This window comes from Platichthys flesus, chromosome 15 (genome assembly GCF_949316205.1).
Source record: "Platichthys flesus chromosome 15, fPlaFle2.1, whole genome shotgun sequence".
NCBI lineage: Eukaryota > Metazoa > Chordata > Actinopteri > Pleuronectiformes > Pleuronectidae > Platichthys > Platichthys flesus.
The window spans coordinates 12,468,493-12,486,816 of NC_084959.1; the positions used below are offsets into that span (position 1 = coordinate 12,468,493).

Consider the following 18,324-nt stretch of genomic DNA (forward strand, 5'->3'; position numbering starts at 1 on the left):
GGGGGGGCAGCAGAGCTGTTTCCTGCAGGAGTTGAGGGCAGAGAGGAAGAGTGAGCGGAAGCGGAAGTGCGGAACCTAAGGACAGAAGTGCTGCTGACTGCTGTGAGCTAGTGAGTCCAGGAAAGATGCTGACCAATATCTCCAATGTGCTGAGAGCCTGCGCTTCCAGAAATGTAAGTACACACATTTGAAGCCGTCACGTTCAAACACCGCAGGACAGCGTGGAACTAAAAGCTCCGCTGTTTACGTGCGACGTGACAGCCTCCGCTGTTCTGACCTTGTGAGGCCGGATGGTAGCTTGTTTGGCTAACAGCGAAAACTAGGCGTTAAAGCCTTCTGACAGCTCTAGTTGTTTTCTTAAAAACAAAAACTGCTCTTGATTTAAGTGTTCCCTAAACCTCACTGAGTTTATTTCTCTGTTTTAGCAATTTGTAGACAGGAGCGCTGTTCTCATTAAGGACACATTAGCTGGAAGCTCTTTGAGGAGTCCCTGATATGTCCTAAGAAAGTGTGGCTAAATAAAGTTTCATTTAAATAACAATGTTAGACTTTATCTCAATGATAAATATGAGCTGGAGACCAAATGTTTGTCTATCGTAAAGGAAACAAAAATATTCATATTCAGCTCTTTATTTATAGTTCTATTATTTCAATAATATTCAGATTGTTATATGTCGTTAGATATTTGTGAAATACAGTTAGGTGTGTGACATGCACTGAAGTTGAATATGCACATTAGTTATGTACAACAAGTGTCAGGTACTGAAATACCATGAAATGGGTGGTCAGATGATTATATTCACCCTTTGTTTGAAAATATAATTACATTTAACACTTTTGAAAGTTTCTTGTAAGACAATAAACAGAAAACTTAGTAATGATGAATGATTTTAGGATTGCCACTTTTAAATCCTCTTCTCTCATGTCAGGGAGCTGCAGTGGTCGTTTCAGCACGCACATATGCTGACTTCACAACCCAGGCTAGCTTCGAAGTAAAGGTAAGTTGTAATTTTGCACTAAACTGCTCAATGCACATGTGAGTTTGTGGTGTGAATTATTGTGTATTTTTCCATTTCTCTAGAAATGTGATGTGCACAAGCTGGATGAGGCTCCGGCCACTGAGGTGGTTATGACTCGTGATGAGGGTCTGCAGTACTACCGCACCATGCAGACGATCAGGCGCATGGAGCTGAAGGCAGATCAGCTCTATAAGCAGAAGATCATCAGAGGGTTTTGCCACTTGTATGACGGCCAGGTAGAGTCCACCATAATTTTTCCAATTCATACAACAAATTGTATAGAGAGTTTCATTCCAGTTTTAGAGCAATGTCTTATGATGGCAGCATGAGATGTGATTACTGAACAAGATTATTAAAAAGAAAAGTCTACATAAATGCAACACATTTAAGAGATGCACGCAGTTGGGTTGTCACTTTTTATTTGAAATTCGAACATTCCATCATATTATCAAACAAGAACATGCAGCAATCGACACACAGACAACATGTCAAGCTGTTTGTTTGTTTTCTCCCTGTAGGAGGCTTGTGCAGTCGGTATTGAAGCATCCATTAATTTGTCTGACCACCTGATCACTGCTTACCGCGCCCATGGATACACTTACACCAGAGGAGGGAAAGTGAAGGAGATCATGGCCGAGCTCACCGGTGAGTCTGAAATGGTGACACACAGTCTGAGACATTTTCATTCGTGAGACAGTTATTTTTGAGTTTAACATATTATTGTTTATTTTGTTTTTAATGTGCAGGCAGAAGAGGAGGAATTGCAAAAGGCAAAGGAGGATCAATGCACATGTACTGCAAAAACTTCTATGGAGGAAATGGAATTGTTGGAGCACAGGTATATCACCATAGTCTACTAGCAGAGTGTTTGATGTCAAACATGTAAACTGATCCTTCTGGTCTCTTGACTACAATTCAGCTAACTTCTTAAGCTAATTCGTAAAGCAGTGATAATCAGATTGCATTAGAGAAAACCACTAAGTCAAAAAGAATTTGAACGCAAATCTAAAATTACCAGTATTTTCTCAGTGTGAAGTATTAGGGAACACTGGCATGATAAGTGGGCCTTGTTTGATAATGTTTACACATTGTGGAAATATAGTGGAATTCAAGTAATGTGACTCTGCTCATCAAATCTTTATTTGACACAACTGCTGCCATTGATACCTCAGCTCTGCTTGAAATATTATGGCAAGAAACCAACATCAGCCATGCTCAGCTTACAGGAATCCTTGATATTTAATAAGCTGCGACTGAGCCAAAGAAGTTGTGATACACTGTTTACTATTTTTAAGGTTTATATAACTCACCCCAGACATGTTGATTCTCCTCAGGTTCCCCTTGGTGCTGGTGTAGCTCTGGCCTGCAAATTTCAGGGCAACAATGAGCTGTGTGTCTGTCTCTATGGTGATGGTGCTGCCAACCAGGTAGGGCACAGAAGACACATACCAGCTTGATTCAAAATTAGGGAACAGTGTTTCTCCAAAGTTGATGCTTTAATACAACTTTATACTTCATTGAATCTATGCATAAGTTCCAACTTGCTTATATTGTTCACAGTAGCTGTGATTAAGAGCCCATGCATGCACTTATAAACTGTGGATGTGAAAATTGTAAATGTGTTTAAAAGTTGTGAGACTGTAAACATTAGGGTTATGGTTACTAGCAACTTCCCTAATAAACTGAACAAAGACAGAAAAGTTAAACAAGCTACGTAGCATCTGCTTGTCTTCTTTAGAATCACAGCTGCTATTGATTTTATTGGCATCCTTTAACTGAGCCAACCCAGAATGCTCTCTGAAGACATTCAGATATACCGCAGGGGCATAAGTTTGGCTGTAAAATGTTTACTTTTTAAGATAAGTTACTGTCTAACCTTTCTAACAACAGGCTCTGCTATATACATCTTATGGGAACCATCAGGATCTTCAAAAAACCAATTGTCTTTCAATGCTTTGTTAACAAATATCCTTCATCGACTTTACAGGGTCAGATCTTTGAAACCTACAATATGGCCTCTCTCTGGAAGTTGCCCCTCATCTTCATCTGTGAGAACAACCGGTACGGTATGGGAACGTCAGTGGAGCGAGCTGCAGCCAGCACAGACTACTTCAAGAGAGGAGAGTTCATCCCTGGTCTCCGGGTACTGATCTCACTCATTTCTTTGAACCTTTTTCCTCAACTGATGCACTTTTTCTGTAGCAGGGAGATTGGTCCACTCTTCTAAGTTTAGCCTCTACTTAAATATAAATTACTGAAATGAATTCCCTGAAAACGTCACCTTCAATGACTTTTTTTGGTATTCAGGTTGATGGGATGGATGTCTTGTGCGTACGGGAAGCAGTGAGGTTTGCCGCTGACCACTGCAGATCTGGAAAGGTAAGTGAAAGATATTGAATCAAACTACGTGGCAAACATGATTTTCTGTTTCCCAGCTTGAATGTTTTTGTCACACATTTCTCAGGGTCCCATTATCATGGAGCTTCAGACATACCGCTATCATGGACACAGTATGAGTGATCCCGGCGTCAGGTAAATTATCACTGTACCTGGGCCTTTGTAAACTACACTAGAAAAAATGACTCCTTCACTCTGGTTTATCAATATACTCTGTATTGTGCTTTGCTCTAAATGAGAAAATAAGTATATTAATTTGACCGACTGACGGTATCTGCACTGTGCTTCCTCTTGCCTCTGCCACTGTTCCACAGTAGTCCTCATGTATTCTCCTTCCCCCTGTAGTGGCCTTGCAGTGCCCTGACCACAGCTCAGGGTTGGACTGAACACTGTGACACTAAGATTGATGTTCGCTGCAGCAGCTTATAGTTGTGATTAGAAATGTTAACGCATCACTAATCACAATAACATTTTTACCAAGTAATGCTATTAATACAAACTCCAATAGTGTTACAGGGATTATTATGGTTTGTGCAACAACCTCAAATCAACCCCCTTTGTGCTAATAGTAGTGGTTAGTAAAAGTAACGTTTTTATTGGAAGATTTTCCAATACGTGTGTTACAATACAATTGTACTAGTGCATCCCTACAACATCCCTGCACCCATCTGCCCTCTCAGCTACCGCACACGTGAGGAGATTCAGGAGGTCCGCAGCAAGAGCGACCCCATATCATTGCTGAAGGATCGCATGCTTAGCAACAACATGGCAAGCATTGAGGAGCTCAAGGTATGAAATATTTTTTGTTTTTTGGGGGTAGGGAAGGACCAAACCCCTCTGACATCATTAATCTATTGCCAATAATATTAATAACGGAACAGAACTACATAATACAAACAAATGACCATAATCCTCTGCGTCTGTAGGAGATTGATATAGCGGTGAGGAAGGAAATCGAAGATGCTGCCCAGTATGCCACCACGGATCCTGAACCCCCACTGGAAGACTTGTGCAACCATATCTTTGCCAACAGCCCACCTCTGGATGTGCGTGGCACGAACCCCTGGTCCAAGCTGAAGTCTACGAGCTAAACTAGTCATCTCGTCTTTTAATCACCTCTTCAAGTCTGTAATATACTTCCCCCTTCCCTAACCATCACAGTTACACATCATATAATGTACCGTCTGATGCCTCAAGCCCAGGACGTAATGCATCATTCAGCAAGTATTTAAAATTGAACAGCAGAGGTCATAGTAACAAAGATGTGAGAATTAAACTGACAAAAATCGACAGAAACACAAAGTCAAAATGGGTAAAACATTTTTGAAGTGCTATTGTTTTGCCAGTCCTACTTTCTAACATTACCCCACTCCGTGTTCTTGAAATTTATATTTCGTCTCATATTTATTTATTTTCATAAAAGCTTTCATTTTATGTTTAGTAAATAATATCTCCATCCATGACAGTAGTGGTGTATGAAGTACTTGAATTAGAAGAATTTCAGATGAACGCCAAAGAAATTCTTTAAGCTACTGTATTTAAAGTCTCTTAACATTAAGCACTCTGTATTTTTCCCACTTCACAAGGTTTTACAAATCCCGCCCCAAGTGAACATTCTAATCAAACTGCCTGTTTGATATTTATTTTGGGTCATTTCATTAAACAAATGTTCATCCATTACTGTTTAACTCAAAGATAACAAATAAATTGAGTTATTAAATATTTCAATTTGAGTTAAGCACCACTTGTTACAAAGACATAAATGAGAGCAGGGTAAAGATTGTTGCCAACATTCTTGATGCTTTTCCAAATGTTTTATCTGTCTGTGGACTATATGTAATAAAGAGTAAAGAATACCAAGGTGAAGGTTTGAAATATTTTAACTTGCCAAACCTGACCCATGCCTGGCAGGCCTCATGTCGCTTAGAGGACGAACGTGTAGTCACGTGTTTGTGTCGCACTCTGAGCTGTGCACGTTATTCTATGCCTCATTACGGTCAGATGTGTGACGACAGATTTCCACAGTCTTTACATTCATGTGGTCGGGTTGCAGGTGCTTATGTGCCTTTCAATACATACTTTTTCCATTACCTACATCTGTCTGTAAGTATATGTAATGGTGCTAACCATTGGTTAAACTTCATGACATCACGTCTGAATACTTGAATAGCTAAGTAAAGCTTTTTAAAAAAACCTTGAAAGGCGTCTGGCTACATACTGCTGGTGCAGTTAGCGATGTACTTAAAGCCACTTGAAGGTTTCCATCAGAAGGTATTTTTTTTTATATTTCACCACATCAGCAGGGCAACATGATTGGCTCAAATGTGCAGGAATACATGGACATTATGATTTTAAGTCTGTGTCTCATAAGAATCCAAAATAAACTAGTCTTGAACAAAAGGCGGTGTGGCCTAGCGGGTCGAGTGATTGTTCTCAAACAAGAAGGTTGGCGGTTCAATCCCCACTCTTCCCCATTTGCATGCCGTAGTGTCCTTGGCTAGATATTGAACCCCTAAAATGGCAGGACTTCAACCACCTATTTATTGCACAATATCTTACACTATGTAGATTACAAAAAAAATAAAAATTAAATACAACAAAATATATATAAAAAAAATTAAATTAAAAACGAAAAAAAGATTTAGCATGTTAGAGCCCTCAAAAAGCCAATTTATAATAAAAATCCTTCCAATTTCAATAGGGCCTCACTGTCTGTCAGTGCCTGTCAGTGCTCATGCCCTAATGATTGTGACAAAACTGACACTTGAGGTATCAAATTAAAAACTACCCCAGGTTCTCTTTCATGTTTGGAAGGGGAGGGTGAGGTGAGAGGTATTCAGCTGCAACGTGCAACTTCAACACTAGATATCACAAAGTTCTACACACTGAACCTTTAGGGTTTGTGATAAGTCAAAAAACCTACATTTAAAAGGTCCATACCTGCAACTGCACACAGAAAAGGCCTTCAATGTATTTGTTGTAAACTGTTACAAATGGCTGATGGAAGCACTCAGGAAACATCAGGTTTATGTGTGAGCCACAAATAAAAAGACCAGTACAGTATGTGTAGTCTTGTCTTTGAAGTAGGATGTTGGGTAAATTCACAAAAGACGTGGGTGTGTATTGGTTTCTACTCGCTACTTTTTCAGGACATTGGTTCAAAACTGAAAAAGGACTTGGCTTACAAGTTAATACCTTTTTGTAGTAGAGGTAGCACCCTGTCCTTTTTGATCTCTGACAATGTTTTGAATAAAAAAAATAAAAAACTGTCTCTTGAGCTTGTTAGGCGTTCTAATCTACATGCACTCTTTGGTTACTTTGTTTAGTCACAATCTGTTGAACAAGTTGAAAATGTCTTGTTCTACTTGTCCTTAGGTAAACTGCAGCAGCTGTCAACGACTGTGTCAAAATCAACGGCAGATTTTCTTTTTAATAACTTACTGTTCAGGGATGTGAAGTGAAGAACCGATAATTGATCACATATCTCTTCTTGGGATGGTAAAAAGGGAGGTTGCCAATAATCATTCACAACAAACTGTAGGTGAGGATATTAGAATTTGGAAATTGGAACATTTCTGTTCAGCTTAACATTTAATAAACTTATATTGGACACATTTTAAAGGGTATTAATTGTCTCATGCTAGATAATCCATGACTGGAGGAAGACTTTATGTCTTTGAAAAGTAAATTAATATTGTGAAGATATTTTTTCTGGCAATTTCAATTGAAGAAATTACTGTTTTCTGTGTCCACATAGTCAGTGTAAAATAACATAATTCAAACGTTGGTCCAGGTCATTTCTCCTCCACTAACTTCACAGACTTCCATTAATTGTTTGGGGACACAAACTAACCTCAACCTCTGATCAAAAAATCTGCTTCTTACTAGTCTTTAGAATGAAACATCACAGTATAGTTTTCTAGCTTTTTCTCCATTTCTTTGGGCTTCAGTATTTACAACATTGATTAGGATAAACAGTTTGTAGCATATTGGAAGGTAATTGAATTGATGAATTATGCCAGCAATGGTATCTGAGTAGGCATATTTTATATAAACTGTCTTGTTGAAAATAATAGTCCACGATAAACAGCCACCACGATCAGAATCCACCAGCACAATCAGATGCCACCATCATTCACAATCCATCGTCCACTGCCGCCAGCAGGGTGAAGGTATATCATGATCAAGTTGGCAGCCGATGGTGGACCACTATCCACCATCGGATGCCAACACATATATATAATATCTATGCTATAGGAAATGGGGGTAGTATAGTATGTCTTCGATATTGCCAGTGTTTATATCTATGCCTATGATCTTTATAGAGGGACATACTTCCCTTTGATCTTTACAGACACATCACATTCCGAGGAGGAAGAACACAGTAGATGCAATGATGCACCTTGACATTGGTTGCTAACCGCTAACAATAAAAAGAATCATCGAAGCATTTTTGCAACTCAGCAATCACAAGCCAAATTATGGAGACATCTAGTGATTCGGAATCATGGAACATGGCGGGAGAAGCTCACTGCAGACCTACCAAGGACATGGGAACAACCAGTGACCAAGCAGGAGAGATCTCTGAGAAGTTAAAACTCTTTACTAAAGCATTACAAGAAACTAACCGAGGATTGACCAAAGTAGACCAGAAGTTAAATCTATACAGGGACCAGACTGAAGCCTGTGTGGCTGGACAAATCCTGAATGAGTCAAACAAGACAGAATCGGAGAGACAAGCCCCGGAACTGAAAAGAGTCATGGATCAGAAGGAGCCGGAGAGGGACCAACTCTACAATAGGTTGGACAAATTGTCATCAGAGCTAGAAAAATTGAGGGAAATACAGAACAGAGAGCAGACTGATAGAAAGAAGTTGGAAGCAGTACTCCTGGAGCGTGGGAGAAGCAGAGATAGAATAAGAAGCATTGCCATTAAGACTGTAGGTCCCTGCAAAGCCAAGTGCAAGAGGCTGGACGAGACTCAATTTCAAACTGAGAAGGCTTCGGAGGCAGCAAGGGAAAAGGAGAGCTTTCCAGACCAGCTGAATGTGTTGAGCCAGAAGACAGACGCAGCTCGTACGGAACTCAGTGAAATCCTAAGCCGTTTAGCCCTGAACAAGGAAGAGCTCCACCACAAAAATGTGGAGCTAACTGAGACCAGCCAGAAACAGTTCTCACTGAAGCAGGAAACACAGGAGGTAAGAGAGGCCTTAGCTGCCCTGAAAGAAGAGAATCAGAGTCAGGTGGCCATCCAAACCTGGATAAAGGAGCAACGGAAGCTGGATGTACAAACTTTCTCCCAAGACTGCTGTTGTCAAAGGGTCCAGGACAAGCAGGGTGAGTATCAGGCCTCCCTGGAATCGATGACCCCAACCCATGCTCATGTAGCTCAACAGTTAGCCAATGAGGAGAAATCCAGTAAGGAGCTCCAGAGAAGCTCTTCAGAGCTACACGCTAAACTGACAGTGGCACTGGAAGAGCGGGCTGCACTGGAGCAACAGCTGCAGCTTGAGAGAGAGATGCATCAGAAGAATGTGCACAACACGAAGGCAATGATGGAGGACAGCAGCATAAATCGTGATCATGAAGTGCACGCTAAAACGCAGGCACATTTGAAGGAGGTTAAGGCAAAAGCAGATTCAGATAAGCACCTGTGTGGGGTGCTCCAGCTCAAGGAAGAGATCCACCACAAAAACGTTGAGCTGACTGAGACCAGCCAGCAACTGTTGTCACTGAAGCAGGAAACACTGGAGGTAAGAGAGGCCTTAGCTGCCCTGAAAGAAGAGAATCAGAGTCAGGTGGCCATCCAAGCCTGGATAAAGGAGCACCAGAAGCCGGAGGAACAAACTGCCTCCAAAGACTGCTGTTGTCAAAGGGTCCAGGACATGCAGGGCGAGTTCCAGGCCGCCCTGGAAAAGATGACCCCAACCCATGCTCATCTAGCTCAAAAGTTAGTTAATGAGGAGAACTCCAGGAAGGAGCTCGAGAGGAGCTCTTCAGAGCTACAAGCTAAACTGACAGTGGCACTGGAAGAGCGGGCTGCACTGGAGCAACAGCTGCAGCTTGAGAGAGAGATGCATCAGAAGAATGTGTACAACATGAAGACAATGATGGAGGACAGCAGCATAAATCGTGATCATGAAGTACAGGCTAAAATGCAGGCACATTTGAAGGCGGTTAAGGCAAGTGGAGAGTCAGATAGGGAGCTGTGTGGGGTGCTCCGTGCCACATTAAGCAGGACGAAGAGTGAGTCTGATAAGATGGCAGCGCAGCTGAGGACAAATGAGGAGGCATATGCACTGCTTCAAAAAAAATACCAACAACTCACACAGGAACTGGATGAGAAAATTAGGTCCGGTGAACTGAGGCATATTTCAGGTCTGGAGGAGAAGGTGCTACAGATGGCAGAACAACAGAAACAAATCCTTACCATCATTGGTGAGGAACTGGATGCAACATGCCTCAACTTGGCTAGTAATTGTGACTATAAACAACACGCAATATCACAGGACCCTACATTAGTGAAAAACATTCATCAATGGCTTGCAGAGACAATGACCAAGCTACGCTGGCTGTCTGAGGAGGTGCGGGAGTGTGTCACAAGAGAAGAGTCCCTAAGGAAGGAGCACCAGCAAACCAGGGATCAGTTGAATACACTCAGGCAGATGTGGGAAACGTGCGTGGACCAACTGGAGAAGCGGAGCCAGTCACGTAGCACGGAAGGGAGAGCTGCTGGAGAGGAGTTTAGGGAAGGAGGAAGACATGAAGGTTCTTCAAGATTGTATTTTGGATCTAGAAATTATAGCCCTGGACCTCTTTGAGTCAATTCCTGAAAAACAATTCCTGAAAGACAAGATTGATCTATACATAGATAGATAGATGGATAGATAGGTAGATGGATAGATAGATAGATAGATAGATAGATAGATAGATAGATAGATAGATAGATAGATAGATAGATAGATAGATAGATAGATAGATAGATAGATATACAGACATATATACAAGCAGATATACAGACAGACAGACAACTTGTCCCTTAGTCACTTATAATTGGTAAATGGAAATAGGAGTGAATAGCAGTGAGCTAATTAAGTCCAGAAGGTGGCAGTAATGCAGCAATAAGCACGCAGGCTGCTGCCAACCTTGAACGTAGAAGAAGAAGAGGAGGAGGAAGAAGGCACCTCAAACAATCCTGCTCCAAAGCCTGAAACCCACTGCAGCTGACAGAGAGAGACGACACCATGGAGTTAGTTTCCCACCCCGGTGTGAAGCGGCAGCAGCTGTTGAGCACCTCTGTCCTCCTCCTCCTCCTCTTCCTCGCCGCCACCACAGTCACATCTGCAGAGGAAAGCGCCAACGTGAGAAACACCCAGTGTCACAACTACGCGGGAGGACACGTCTATCCCGGGGAGGCTTTCCGTGTGCCCGTGTCCGACCATTCCCTGCACCTCAGCAAAGCCAAGAGTGAGTGTGTCTCTGTCCCTTCACGGCCACGCGTGCTGGATCAGTGTCTGTATGTCCACTGTGGTGTCTGTGTCCCCGTGAGAACCCAGCAGCTGCAGCTTCTTCGTGCTGGTCCCGACCAACCGTAACTGCTGTCAGGACTGTAACAAAACAAAGTGTCAGACACTCTGCAGCGCCTCTTAATGTGACTGTCTGTCTGGGGCAGCTTTGAAAAGTTTACCGTAACGCACACTTTAGGCCTCGGTTTGAATCAAATGGGTTTTTTGTAGGACACGTCATTCTGTTCAATTCCTTGGACTGAGTTCCTCCCCGCCCCCCCCCCCCCCCCCCCGCACATGACGGTGTGTAGCACAGCAACAACCCGCTGATTCCTCTGGAGGGTTTTCAAGTCCCATGGATACACTTAGGTAGTAACCCATTAGTGAAATGTTTGAGTCCACAAAAGACTTTTGGAGTTTCAGGGATAAACAGCGTTGCAGCAAAATCCAATACAATCGAAGTCAATGGTGACCACTTCTTCTAACGTATAAAAAGCTACAGTTAATGTGTTTTATGGACTCAGACACTTCACCCACCCCTCCATCAGCATAGTTTTTGTCTTACACACATGTCATGCAGTGTTTATTATCTAATGCATCAGTGTTTGAGTTAGGACTGGGTTATATGACCAGAAATCCTACCGATAAAACAAAACAATATCAAACGATATCTGTAATTATCACCATAAATGTCACATTAGAATACTGAGTTTCAAGATTCAGTTTGGCTCCCCTGTGATGGTTGTGGTAACTCTTTTTTATAAACAGAGAATAACAAACATTTGATAAACTTCAATTAATTTTTACGAACCTGAGGTCAATTTATTATGTGTTAAATCTCGACACCGTAATCATCAAGTTCAAGTTTTTTATTTATCATGTGCAGGTTTGCACATTGTCAACAGTACAATGAAAGTCAGGCTGACCTGAGAAGAGACAGGTCAGCTGGCAGAGCAATAGTTTGAATAAGAAAAGTCTATTAAAATACTAAAAAACTATATACATTCAAAGGTTAAGTGAAACATTTAAATATATATATAAATGTAGTTACAACTTGAACTGTATGGAATGTGTATATTTAAGTTATTTCATATTTAACAGAGGTGAGTTGAGAAAAAAAAAAAAATTGAGGGTTTTTGGACATGAATTGAATACGAGTTTAGAAACTTGATAGCCTGGTGATAGAAACTGTTCCTAACCGTTATATTTCAATAATAATTTATAATGTTTTATCGCCAAGCCCTAGTTTGATTATCCTCATTATATTGATGCTGTCCCAGTTGTTGTCCCACTTCACTATTTGTCCTGTGTCGTCATGACTTTTGAGACTTTACCCTGTAACACAGCACATGATTTTTAGCAATGCCCCTGTACCCATGCGGCCTGTTGTAATAGAGCGGTTCTATCGATTGAACATTGGCTTTTCTTCCTACATTAGTTTCAAAGCCTGCACCAAACTGGGAAGGACAAGCTGTCATCAACGGTGAATTCAAGGAGGTGAAGCTGTCAGACTACAAGGGGAAATATCTCGTCTTTTTCTTCTATCCCCTGGACTTGTGAGTAACATCCGAGGCGCAGGTTGCATTATTTTTTTTTTTGTGTTGATTAGATTGCTGCTTGACGGCATAGGTTAACGTGATTGTTGTTTTTCTTGCAGCACATTCGTCTGCCCTACTGAGATCATCGCATTCAGTGACCGGGTGCACGAGTTCCGTGCCATCAACACGGAGGTGGTCGCCTGCTCAGTAGACTCCCAGTTCACCCACCTGGCCTGGTAAGCTGGCTTTCCCATTGAACCCACATGCTGTCAGGTTCCAATGCCTGAAAATTAAAGCTAGTAATAACAGAGACACTACGTTGGAATTTCAATTTATCTTTGGTTGGGTTATGTCGTGCTCCACTCTAAATGTTCCTTTTTAACAGGATCAATACGCCCAGGAAGCAGGGGGGACTTGGACCAATGAAAATCCCTCTGTTGTCTGATCTCACTCACCAGATTTCAAAAGATTATGGAGTCTACCTGGAGGACCAGGGACACACTCTCAGGTACAGTTTCATTGGCATTTATTGCTATAATTAGAGATTAATAGTTAATCAACTTATGCAAACAGGTCATGTTGTGCCACTCTGAGTGAACTTTGGGCAATAAGTTACAGCAGATACAGGGGAATATTTTGGGTGGGACCAAATGTTCTGTCGAGACCTGGTATGAAGATTTGTCCTGAGAGATCGGATCTGGTCAGCTCTAAGTTAATCTGTTCACATCTGGCAATAAAATCCACTGAATGTCTCTTGTGATTGGATCTCACTTAACTGCTCTATATGCAAATACACACGTACACCGTTTCTATTTTCAAAGACCTAATAATGTAGTTTAACCCAGTCTGAGTTTAAAGACGTGTGTGTTTCTTTGTGCGAGTGAGAAAACGTGCAGGAGGGGCTGAGATAATCGACGAGCTACACAGGGCTATAGAACAAGAGTTTATCCATTTCAGAGCCGTCAGCTTAGTAGTTGGTCCTTCATATGTAGCTCAGGATTCTACAAAATTTAGGAATGTGCTTCATAATTTACCATTATACTGATTCTTACTTGTCTATGTCTGTACCAGGGGACTCTTCATCATCGATAATAAAGGCATCCTGAGGCAGATCACCATGAACGATCTTCCTGTGGGAAGGTCTGTGGATGAGACACTTCGGTTGGTCCAGGCCTTCCAGTACACTGACAAGCACGGAGAAGGTATGAGAGGCTCATTGAAACAAATGTTTTTTTTTATTTGCATGTTGATTTATACTTTAACATGTTTGTTACTTAGAGAAGCTGTTTTTGGTTGTGCTGACTGGAATCTTGTCTTTTTTGTTTACAGTGTGTCCCGCAGGATGGAAGCCAGGCAGCGACACGGTGAGTAACACTGGAGCAGAGACTGACTTGAATCTTGTTTTACCTATATTGTCCTACATTATGCAGAAGTCCTCGGATAGGGTGCCATATATTTGGAGATTGCAGCTAATACAATAACAAATACTTTGTTAGTCTAAAAGTCCCAGTCTGTCTCAGTCTGTTTTGCACTAATTGAATGCATTCTTTCCCACAGATCATTCCGGACCCTTCAGGCAAACTGAAGTATTTTGATAAACTGAACTGATTTGTGTTCCTGTCCCAGTCTGTCAAATCCACCTCTTTCTGAAGGGTCAAATAAAATGTGTTTTCTTAGAAATGCTTCCTGGTTGTTTTTATTAGATCCATCTGACAGTTTTACCTCAGTTCATACACTAATTCCCTGCAACGCACGTGGACTGAACAGCTGTCACTGATGTGAATTCACCCTGTGACAGCCAGATGCTTACTAGCAACCGTTGATTACAAGGTAGGACAGAAATGCACAGTATCTCCAGAAGTATCACAATACTAGCTCTACTGATAATGGTGTCTTTAATTTTGTAAAGTGTAAATAGGTAGCTAACACGACATTAGCTGCTTGCCTTAGAAACTAGCAGGAAGGTTCACAGTTTCGAATCCTGATCTGGTCTGTGTCTTTCTGTGTGGAGTTTGCATGTTCCTCCCCCAGTCCAGAGACATGCAGATTGAGCATTAGGTTGATTGGAGACATTAAATTGACCGTAAGCGTGTCCAGTGGTGACCCTGTCTCTTGCATCTAACCCCTGCAACCCTCAAAAGGATAAGCAAATAAGATAATGGATTAAGGGTTGAACGTGCTAGTTTAATCAAACATCACCTTAAAAGACCTAACACACCCCTGCTTGGTCCCAAGGAATAAATTAAAGTAGCAATGTGTCAAACCAAATACTAATCAAACACTTTTGAGGAACATTGGATGAAAATGTAGCTGACACTGGGAGCATGTTGAGAGAACAGTGTTGTGTAGTAGGCAAAGTTAAAGAAAAGTACTGGACTGGGTCAAGGGTTAGTATATTTATGACTGCCAGCAGGTGACTGGTCTTTTGGAGTATTGAGACACAAAACCTCACCCTGATTTATTCATCATAGCAAAATATGCCACCACACATTTTCTTTGAGCTACCACATCTATCACCTCTCTATTACTAGTTATTGGTAACCCTAATAACCACAATCCATTTTCAAACCACAGATTTCCCTTTAGTCTCAGCAATGCAAATGACTGTTTGACTGTGTGTTTGCAGAGAAAAAACATACCGTATATAACCCCTCCCAGTTATTTTAGCTTTGAATGTTCTAATTGTGTGACTCATTTTCACTTGGGGTATGTTTACTCGGCTCTTCAGAGATTGTGCACAGGTAATGTTCTTTTTCCAGGTCTGGTTAATGTTTAGCTTCAAGGGATAAACACAGAGATAAGGATTCAACAGAAAAGGAAAATAAAAAAGGATGTAAGTTGCTGTTTAAGGAGGCCCCGAGTGGAAGTGCAGGTTTTCAGTTAAAAAAAATAAATAATGATTGTCAAGGCCCTGAAACACAAGTAAAGCTTTAATGCCCGGCTCAACCACAAAAGGCCCACATGCACGATTGCCCCACCTCAATAGGACTGAAGGCATCCATATTTTCTTTCTGTATGAACCTTAAACACTAGGCATAAATCTGTAATAAAAATGTGCTTTGTTAGCAAATTATGTCACATTACTGTTGTGTCTTTTTGAATAGAAGTTAGCTGTGTTGTGAGAAAATTTCAACTGCTTACATGGGTTGAAAAAAAATAACTAAATGAGCCTATGACAAAATTATCCTAGCAGAATAAATCCTGCTGATAAACAGATAAAGAAGATAAAAACAAGTAAGAAAATGAAAGAAAGAAAATCCCTTACCTCACCTCTCAAGGCTTCTGTAGATGATTGCCTTGCCTCTGTGTGGGTCCTGGACATGTTTGCTTCCGGGATACATAAAAGGGACTTTACTCGTGATACTCTACCACTCTGCATGACACAGCCAGTGCTAGTATATGCTGATTTTCTCAATGTCGGGGGGGTAAACTCCTGAGGAGCGGATGAAGAAACTAATTTTGCTTTTATTTACATTCAGAGGACTAGTGAGGAAAGGAAAAAAGGGTAAAAAAAGAAAATGGCCATGTTTATATTACGCAAAGCTGAACCCAAGGACGTGTCCGATATCCTGCGACTCATAAAGGTAAGACAAATGTTGAAGCCTCAAATTAAAACAATCAATAAGATACTTTGTCCATTTGATGAGAACTCTCTTACGTGTCTGTTTACATCCAGTTAAAGGCTTTCTTGTTGTTTTGATGCCTTTTAGGAACTTGCTAAATTTGAAGAAATGGAGGATCAGGTCGTGCTGACAGAAAAAGGTAGTATAGTTAAGTCGACATTATGTTAAGCAATAAGAATACACTTTGTACCTTCCTGAATAAAAACATGTTTTCAGTCTTTATACATTCTTATAAAGTATATTTCCCACTTGTAGAACTACTGGAGGATGGATTTGGAGATCATCCATTCTACCACTGCTTGGTTGCAGAAGTCCCAAAAGAGCAGAGCTCAGATGGTAAAATAGATGTTTATGACACAAAGCCCTTCACAGTTTAACATGCGTGTTTCTCCCCATTTCCTAAAGTCATCTGATGGTGTTTTCTAGAGCACACTGTGATTGCCTTTGCCATGTATTACTTTACGTATGACCCTTGGATCGGGAAGCTCCTGTACTTGGAGGACTTTTACGTCATGGATGAGTTTCGAGGTAAGGTTGTTGACATTTCCTGATATATCGATGACAATGTCATGATAGTGGTAAAAAGTTAATAAGTTACAGACAAGAGGTTCTGCAACTAACCCAAATTGTTCATTTAATCTTACTCCAGGTCTCGGTATTGGTTCGAAAATCCTGCAGGAACTCAGTGAGGTAGGTTTGCCACTCAACAGTTGATGCTTCTTTGCTAAAAGATTCAACTTAATTTAATGTGTATTCAATTCCAAATTTGTCCTTGTTTGTATTCTATTTTGTAGACGGCAGTGAAGACTCGGTGTAGCAGCATGCACTTCATTGTTGCGGAAAACAACACCAAGTCTATTGAGTTCTACAAGCGCAGAGGAGCAACTGACCTTTCCTCTGCGGAGGGCTGGCGGCTTTTTGCGATTGAAAAGCGGGATCTGTTGAAAATTAATGCAAACTAGGGGTTGACAGTTGATTAACTTGTGCTGACTATTGGTGATAATCCTGTTCTTTCTATTTTTCTGTCTTCTGAGTCTGAATAAATAGTTTTAGCAATCAAATGTTCTCTTCGCTAATAAACACCATTTACTTATTTCTGTTGATCTAAGATTCTAATCTAAAAAATGTAAACCTCTGTTGATAAGTAAATAAACATTGAAACATTGAACTTGAGAATAACTGTTGGCAGATGTTGAGTCATTTTGATTCTATTTTTTAGACCTTTAAATGTATAATTCTTCAACAATTAGGGACAGTTACAAAGAACATAAATGAATCATCAAACAGCCTGGTTCATGACACAAATAGGTGTTAATCAGAATACTATTCATTAATATATATTATAAATATATTATGTATGTAATGGGATTACAAACATAAGTCTACATTACTCAAGCAAATATAAGTAGTTGTTGTTTATTCAAATGTAAGTCAATTTTGCCGACTTGGCCAATGACCAAGCTAAATTGCCAACCGAGATATTAAGGAAACAAAACACAATTTACAACATGCATGATGAGGACTGTATTTTTGACTTGTTATTTCTATCCAATAACTTAATTTCTAGGAATTATTAAACAACTGTGTGTAAGCTAATCGTTTGGTATGTGAGCTGGCTTCCTCACTCTGCAAGGTATTGCAGATTTACATCATTATTTGTATCTTTTTCACCCATTTGTGGGGAAAAACGAGAATTACAACTGCATTTATCTGTGCAATATTTAAAGGATTAGTTGTAATGCCAATGTGCCACTGTACCAATGATATGTGACAATGTGGAAGTAATTAAAAGTATTAGAAATATGTAATTCTCTGTACTAATCTAACAGTATACCTTACAAATTATGTCAATGGGTATGTATTCTGTAATCTGTAATAAAGTACATTTAAAGTAATGTGGGAACATTGTAATAACGGATTTTGTAGTAATAGTTGTTATTCAGATGTTTATGTATTGAGAATGTCGCTCAAGCTAGGGGTAGCTAAATGCACTTAAAATCCAAAGTAAAAGCACTCACTGTTTTGTTTATTATCATACTGGGACAATACTAATAAGCATGGATGTAGTCTTTTAACTTGCACTAATTCAAACAGTTTTACATAAGCTGCTAGTTTATCCTTAAACATTTAGTGTGAGTTATATTCACTGTGTTTATAATATCAGTTTGAATGGGTAAATAAAGTCATAGGAGTACCCCTGAAATTTGGAATCAACAGACTTAAGTGTATGTCTGCTGTTTGT

The 18,324-nt window shown here is 40.4% G+C and overlaps 3 protein-coding genes and 1 pseudogene across 3 annotated transcripts; all 4 read left to right on the forward strand.

Annotated features, from left to right (window-relative positions):
* Positions 1-19: 19 nt before the first annotated feature.
* pdha1a (pyruvate dehydrogenase E1 subunit alpha 1a) lies at positions 20-5,272 on the forward strand. The gene is made up of 11 exons (XM_062406135.1): positions 20-173; positions 930-998; positions 1,082-1,255; positions 1,538-1,664; positions 1,766-1,857; positions 2,354-2,446; positions 3,007-3,162; positions 3,327-3,398; positions 3,484-3,551; positions 4,097-4,205; positions 4,343-5,272. Exons 1-11 carry the CDS (start codon positions 126-128, stop codon positions 4,505-4,507), a joined length of 1,173 nt encoding a protein of 390 aa, XP_062262119.1. The 5' UTR covers positions 20-125; the 3' UTR covers positions 4,508-5,272.
* A 2,658-nt stretch (positions 5,273-7,930) lies between these two features.
* LOC133969850 (centrosomal protein of 128 kDa-like) lies at positions 7,931-10,295 on the forward strand (annotated as a pseudogene).
* A 281-nt stretch (positions 10,296-10,576) lies between these two features.
* Positions 10,577-14,139, forward strand: prdx4 (peroxiredoxin 4). Its single transcript, XM_062406368.1, has 7 exons — positions 10,577-10,883; positions 12,360-12,477; positions 12,579-12,695; positions 12,845-12,967; positions 13,531-13,661; positions 13,789-13,823; positions 14,017-14,139. Exons 1-7 carry the CDS (start codon positions 10,661-10,663, stop codon positions 14,065-14,067), a joined length of 798 nt encoding a protein of 265 aa, XP_062262352.1. The 5' UTR covers positions 10,577-10,660; the 3' UTR covers positions 14,068-14,139.
* A 1,675-nt stretch (positions 14,140-15,814) lies between these two features.
* On the forward strand, positions 15,815-17,977 carry sat1a.1 (spermidine/spermine N1-acetyltransferase 1a, duplicate 1). Its single transcript, XM_062406370.1, has 6 exons — positions 15,815-16,043; positions 16,170-16,221; positions 16,338-16,418; positions 16,509-16,610; positions 16,732-16,772; positions 16,877-17,977. The coding sequence occupies exons 1-6, from the start codon at positions 15,978-15,980 to the stop codon at positions 17,042-17,044; spliced, it is 510 nt and encodes a 169-aa protein (XP_062262354.1). The 5' UTR covers positions 15,815-15,977; the 3' UTR covers positions 17,045-17,977.
* Positions 17,978-18,324: the final 347 nt, after the last annotated feature.